Below are 7,450 nucleotides of genomic sequence, written 5' to 3'. Positions count from 1 at the left end.
ACCAGGGCCTTAGAAATCACCCAATCATGTGTCAAAAACAAAACACAACTTCTCTCAATATCTAGAAAAGCAAATGTTAAATAAATAATATTGAATAAATAAAAAAGTACAAATATTCAATATTGAAAGGCAATAATAACTGTTCTGAGATTGTCACACCACAGGAATGTGCTATTAAGCACCCAGCTAAATTTGAATGATTAAAAAAACCTCCATGTATATAAAAAGGAGCAGTTCTCTCAGCTCTGAAATGCTGACTGTTCCGCTGTCAAATACCACTGTGACCTGAAATATGGATGCTATGTCGACCAGCTTTATTGGACTTGTACGGAAACGTTTGAGCAGCCAGAACCAGAGGACGGTCACATATCAACCTCTTGCCTGTCAAAGAGTCACTGAAGGTACATTTATTAGTGACCAGTGGGGAGAGTCGGGCGGTGAGGGGTGGTGTTGTTCATGAGGCCCGTTCCCGAGGCTTATATAGTACTGGGGTACCATGGTTTCATTGTGTCACACATGATTCACATGATTTCAGCAAGTATTTTTTAACATGTATAATGTTTTTAGAAGAAAATATCTGAATTTTCCTCAACACAGACTTTAAGTCATCTATCTCAAGTCAAAGTCAAGTCTCAAGTCTTGAATACCAAGTCAAAGTCAAGTCAAGTCTTTAATTAGTGTTAGTCAATTTGTGACTCAAGTCTGACTTGAGTCGAGTCACGCGACTGGATTCCCCACCTCTGCTGTATACACTATAAGACTTTATTGTGATTATGCCTGGAATTCTTCCTGGTTAGGAAAACAGACAGCTTAAAAGCATGTATTTGTAAGGAAGACTTATATTCAATGTGTTTAAAAAAATATTTAAAAAGGGTGCAAAACCACGTCTATTAAATACAGATACAAACTAGAACAAAAGCATCATAGTCATAAGTCCAAACGTTACAGGTTTGCTCTTCCTTGTGGTCCTTGTGAAAACATGGCCATCAGGAGAACTGCAGGAGCTTCTGTAGCGTCATCCTGAGCGCCACCTTCTCCTCGGGCATGCTGTCAGGGATCATTTCAGCGCTCCTCTCTGCACTCAGCTGGATGCCCGGCCTCTTCTCTCTGACAGCCTGCAGCCCCGCCTGAGTGATGTTCCTGCAGAAGTCCACCTTTACCTCCTCCAGACTGTCCCCATGAGCCGCCACACCCTCCAGGCCGCGGTCGGTGATGCGGACGCAGTTCTCCAGGTGGAGGCGGCGCAGCCTTCTGCAGCTCTGCAGCGTGGAGATCACATCCTGGTCGGTAATGTGTCCACAGCCGGACAGGGTTAGTGAGAGCAGGTTGGGACACCTGTAGCACAGACAGCAGTCAGTAACATCATACACAACAAGTTTCCACACACGTGTTGTGGTAGAACAAGTACAAAGACCTGTTGTGTGTCATCTTTACTCCTCACGCCTTAAGACATAATGTATAGTAGGGAGGGATTAGCGTGTTTGGAGAGGAACTAGCCTTAAATAAACACTGCAGTTTGGCGTGTGGGCTTATTTTCCTTTGAATAGAATCAGATAACAGTGGAGAGCATATAGATCTAGAGCCTGATCTGAGCCACATGTGAATGAGATGTAAACAACACCACCGAGGGGCAGCAACATGATCTGTTGGACGATAGAGCCGTTTAATACTAAGAACAAGCTATCTTTTCTTCACACACTGTCCCACTGGGCTCATGTGTTTCCGTCCTCTAAAAAGCTTTTGTGAATAAACAGAGTATGGCGCTTTTGTCACAGAACAATTACAGGATGTTTGATGAATTATAGCATGACAAAAAATGTGTTTTCTCATGCTTAATTTTGCAGGAATTACGTATAAAAATGAATGTGAATTGTTGCTGTGAAATGCATGTGTTTACTGCATGTTTCCACCCAGTGCAACCTACAGCTCTGGCAGACTGGCAGTACAGAGCTGGCAGACAGACACTCTGATGGCAACGGATCGAGGATGTCATTCACGTTCACTGATGCAGATTACATAAAGACTTACATAATCTTACCACTTTACTACATGTGAGACAAACATATTCCAGTTGCCTGCAAGTGTTGAGGGTATTGTCCCAGTAACCTCTGAACATGGGGCAGCACAGTCAATCCACGTGCCCTGCTGCATTGTTGCATGGGGCCAATGTGGGGCTTTATCAGCGGATGTGATTACATGGTATTGACATTAACCAAAAAAGAAAACAGAGGGGGTGGGGCAGTGGAATGACAGGAGCTCAAAGCCGGTGGTATTTAGAGCTTCGGTAGTCTGTAATGGCTGCAGTTAGAGTGTCTGAGCAGATACGGCACAGTACATGAGGGAAGTGAATTGAGGTAAACATGACAGGAATAAAAACTTCATCAACCTTTGTTACATAATCCACCCTCTCACGGCGCCTCCCCTCACTTTGTGCAGATATTTGTGTGCGTGCGTGTGTGTTATTTTTTCTACCAGAGAGTATAAGTTCCTGCATGCCACCTTAACCCTCTTAACCCCCATCCTATTAAATTATTTAATATAAAAGGACGGCCGACTGGGGTGCCTGGGGACTCCAAGAATAAACCACTGTAAGACACAACCATCATAGCAAAATGATTATTCTCAAAACATTATTAGTTATGCAATCAATGTCATACAAACAGAAAATATCATTAGATATCAAGGATCATCAACAGATCACACAAGGAAAATCTGCTACATCTCTTTCTGTGTCCTTCAAAGTGACTGACAGAGCTCATGGGAGAAGTTAGCCTTCAGATCTTTCTTGCAGAAAGTGCTGTCTAACACATAGTTAATGGTCAAACCATGAGCTTTTCCTAAACTTTGCCAAGTATCTTTGCTTCCCAAACCTAAATCTGTGAGAGAAAAATAGAAAAAAAGACAAAAAACTGAAGATGATAAGTCATCAAAGTCTAACAATAATGAGTCAACAATAAGCTTTAATAAGCTTAACAATAAGCTTTACTGTCGAACTTCAGCCTCTAATCCACCACAGCCTGCTCCTGATATGGAGTTTGACGCTCTTTATGCTGTGTGATGTGTCTTTCTGCTCGACAGCCTTTTCTAGAAGACAGCTTTCTAATAGTGATAGTAAATAACACTTTTAATAAGGACCCATTGCAAATCAATAGTTCAGTTTACTAAAATAACATAAACTGGAGTCCCCCAGGACCTCAATACATTGTCTTTAAAAAAAAACAAAAACACTAATTAAAACAGAAAACAATGATGTGAAGTCCTTAGAGGCAAACTGATTGACAAAATCATGAAAAACTGTAATGGTAAGACAAAGCACCTGTGAGATATGGCAGAGTATACCTCTGGGGTCTGCAGGTACCTCAGTTGGTAAGATTAACGTTCTGTCCTCAGGACAGAAGAAGAAATGACGGCCCAGTTGCAAATTCACAAGGGTAATTTTGTGTGGCAATCAACAACTGTAACTTGGTGTCAGGCTGAAAAATATTTTAAAGGCAATGTCTGTCCTCCTTCTTTTTCTTTTCTTTTTGCTATCTTCCTGAAATGTTCTTACAAACTCTAAATAGTAATTGAAAATGTTGGGAGAGCTTTGTCTTCAAGGAACATTTGAGCCTGTATGGGATCAATGTATCTTGATAAATCAGTTAGGAACATATTTCTTACTTAATAAAAATATTTGAAGAAACTATTAAGCCTTTAACAAATCTGTAACTTTTTAAGTGCAAGCTGATAGTCAGAGAACGCAACCACCGCTAGCAGAACAAAACTGTATATAGAGGAAAGTTATTGCTGTGTACTGCCTTGTTTATTGTTTTACAAGATACTAATGTTTTTAGCCCGCAGCAAGTTTATTCCACTGATGTCTCCTGTGCTTTCAAAGTGGCATTTACAACACAGCAAGTATAATCTGATGTGCTGCTGTTTACTGCAACATAAAAGAGAAAATCTATCTATCTGTCTGTCTGTCTGTCTGTCTGTCCTATATGCCTCAAAAATTTATGTATGCTGTATGGTTTGCTTCTTTTAGGTTTGAGACATGATGTAGTTAACATTAAAACAAACGGCATGGAGGGCAGCCTGGTCTGAGCTGCGCACACAAGCAGAACACCACACCACCAACCTGTAATTATCTCTCTAATGACCTGTTTGGTTTCCTAACGGTTATTTTGTCTGGTCAAATTATCCAGTGAACTCGAAAAGGAACTAAGACGTACATTTAACATTCAGCTGCTTTGGTCTCTTTTAAGTGGAGCTTAAGGGTTTGTTTCAAACACAGACTTTGGACATATTTTGCTATCTAAATTTAGATGGGAATATTTTCAAAAGCAGCTGAAACTGTAGTTTGTAAGCAGAAGTCTTAAGGCTTATAGCTTAAATTGTAACCAGAAATGTGCCATTGCTTGTTTTGAGAGAGAAAGCATAAATTTATTCACACAGTGCATGTTTAAATATTGGAATGAAACTACTCAAAGCCTCATGCCAAAGCTTTTTGTGCCACCCACTGTGCAAACTGCACATGGCATGTTGAGCATGTTAATTCATGTTGTATAAGTCGAATACTCTGACCTCATGGTAACTGTGCTCTTGCTCATTGATTTAATGTTGTCATCTGTCATTTAGGGGAGCATTACTGGCAACAACACTTCAAGGAAGCTCAAAGATAAGCTATGTTTTACAGTTTTTTCCATGAAGATAAAAAAAAAAAAAGAAGACAGACATGAGCTTGGCGTCAGAGTTTGCGTGGAGACTTATCCAGGAAGAGGCAGGCAAAGACAGACGCACATGTTCATTCCTCTGACAGCAACAAAGAGCCAATTGTAGGCTCCACCTGCCTGCGTAAATCTCCAGTCTGCAGCTGACTGGGAGGGTCTGCGGCCAAATCACTCTTTATCACCCCCACAGCTCCTCCGCGTCCCCTCCCACTGTGTCACGTGCACTTGCTTTCTTCTCCCTGAGACAATTTGGGAGGGTTTATCAGTATGCATTGAGTGTGCCTTAAGGGCGTTGAGATACAGGACCCAGACAAAGTAGGTGGTTCTAGTTTTGACTGGATCTCGCAGCTCTCACGTCTTTGCATCTCAAATTTCACAATACAGGAAATCCTCACAGGGCCATATACACCGAGCCAATGAGCCAGCCCCTCTTCCCCTCCTCTTGTCCCGGCCAGCTGCGGCGGCCAGGCTCCCTCACATCAACGGTTATTACTGGCTGCCTTAGAGAAATTATCCAGAGACCTCATTACGCCTCTCCAGGCTGATTCCTGCATGCAGCCAGCCACGCACACAAGGCCAAAAGCCAATATCGAGCTTCATTTCAGTGACCTATCAAATCCAACTGTCACATCATTCAATAAATATAATTTGATATCTGACCACAGTTATGTTAGTTAATAGAATCAGTCTTAAGTCTCACAGATGTGTCATTTTCTCTCAATACACCATCTGTTTCTAATGATTTTTATCCCTGCTGCCTACAGCTAAACATGGCAGTTTCAGTAAGACATGTGCCTCTAAATGAAAACATTTTCGTCCCCTGTGGCGGGTGAGAATGAACCTGAAAAACACGGAAAATTATGTGATCATATTCAAGACACATTGGACCAGAAGTAATATATTCCGAGACAATAGTTTGAATGTTCGTGTGTAACAGAAAACTGTGGAACTTCAGGCTCCCATTAAATGTTTTAGCATCATCTTGTGAAAAGCACAAGGACAAAAGGACATCTTAAAATCCAGTGCATCTAAAATAACTGTAACCGTTTTAATGGAGAATGTTTTAGAGTGGTGTTAATCAACTTTAAAGGTTTCAGTGTCGTTGTCAACATATGGGTTGCAACCCTAACGACAGGTCACAAGATAAATCCGAGGGGCCACAAGAGAACTAAAAGAGAACTAAAAGAGAAAACAAGAAGAAAACATTAATGCACGAGGCCCAGTGTTTTGTTTAAGGGTCATAAGCCAAAAATCACCCCGGTGGTCCCGTCACCCACTATGTTTTGCCAAAGATTCAGGGGCCTTGTGGATTTTAAGAAGTGTAAGAAAACTTTTTTTAGTTTATAGCAGGCCTATATTTCAGCATTTCAAGTAAAATTGTATTTTAACAGTTTCAGTTATTATCTTAAGATATAAACTTAGATATGAACCAGCTGTGTTTACAGAGCCTTCACTCCCTGCTAAATATACTTCTCCTGCAGTAGAAAACTATGCAGATAAAACAACCAAAGAGCTAATATGGCAATGGCCAAATGTTAGGGAGAGAAAAAACACTGAATTTGCCCAAAAAAAAAAAGAGATGGCTTTTAAGCATATATGATTATTAAAAATGAGGAAAATATACAGTACAGACAGATAATTGTATAAAAGGTTCCTAAAAATTTCAGGAAAACTCATCTGTGATGCAATATTTACAGGAAAATATCTGCTTAAAATTCATTGAAATGACTCATTTCACACAAACATCTTGCAGTATTGTTCTGCACTGTTATGTATTGAATATAACATGAAATCTAGATAAAATATGTCACTTAGTCAGGGGTCATCAGGTCGCTCGAGGAAAAGGAGTCCCTTAAAGAAAAGGTTTGGGAACCACTGCTTCAGATTATATAACTGTGTACTGTTTATGTTGTTTTGTCCACCCTCTGTTGGTCTGTTTCATCGCTGACCACTGGAAAAATATCTTTTGTCAGTTGTCATTCCAAAACACACCACAATGCAGGGGAGAACCACACACAAACACTCACATTTGGCAGACTTGGGCCAGGAAAGTGCTGACCAGGCTCTCATGTTTACTGCAGATGTCCCTCTGAAACGAGCTCTTCAACCAGTCCTCAATGTTGCACACTTGCAGGACCCTGCTGGAGTACCAGCATATAGTCAAGTAGCGCAGTGAGGGTCCCAGCACAAAGTTGTCCCTCCTCAGCTCACACGGGGAGCTGAAGTGGAGTAAATTCCAGAGGCGGGGGTCCAGGAAGACCTCCCGCAGCTGACGACAGGTAAGGGACAAACTCTTCCGGCTGTCCTTGTCCAGGAAGGAGAAAAGGTGAAGGAGACATTCGCGGTTGAGCTGGGTGAGATGCATGATGGTGAGCCGTCCCAAGACAGACAGAGAGAGGCCTCTTCCCCGGGGCGTTGATAGGCCTGCTGGTAAGCAGCAACAATGAGCCTGCAGCTCGTATTGTGTGGCCTAGATACATGATGCCTCCTCAGGCACACGCTGGAGGCCTGCTCATATAAGGCCGGGGAGCGCAGGCTATTTTAGGAAGACAACTGCCGGTACGGTCAAAGATGGAAGTGTTTGAGCCATACGCTCCCTTTCCATCTGTCATGGCTCTCAACAGGCAGCAAGCACTGGACTGAGCCAGATGTTTACACTGCCCTGGCCTACTTCTCAGATACACATACACACTGAGTGACAGAAAAAAGAGAAACACCTTCATAACGTACTGCAACACAGC

The 7,450-nt window shown here is 41.8% G+C and overlaps 1 protein-coding gene across 1 annotated transcript; it reads right to left on the bottom strand.

The window, feature by feature from the left end:
- Positions 1-847: 847 nt before the first annotated feature.
- On the bottom strand, positions 848-7,220 carry fbxl22 (F-box and leucine-rich repeat protein 22). The gene is made up of 2 exons (XM_084735014.1): positions 6,737-7,220; positions 848-1,335 (listed from the first exon to the last, which is right to left on the bottom strand). Exons 1-2 carry the CDS (start codon positions 7,072-7,074, stop codon positions 987-989), a joined length of 687 nt encoding a protein of 228 aa, XP_084591140.1. The 5' UTR covers positions 7,075-7,220; the 3' UTR covers positions 848-986.
- Between the last annotated feature and the right edge of the window lie 230 nt (positions 7,221-7,450).

This window comes from Lutjanus erythropterus, chromosome 13 (assembly GCF_056507025.1).
Source record: "Lutjanus erythropterus isolate fLutEry1 chromosome 13, fLutEry1.hap2, whole genome shotgun sequence".
NCBI lineage: Eukaryota > Metazoa > Chordata > Actinopteri > Lutjaniformes > Lutjanidae > Lutjanus > Lutjanus erythropterus.
Note: the sequence above shows the minus strand (reverse complement) of the source record. Positions and strands in the feature narration are given on the sequence as shown.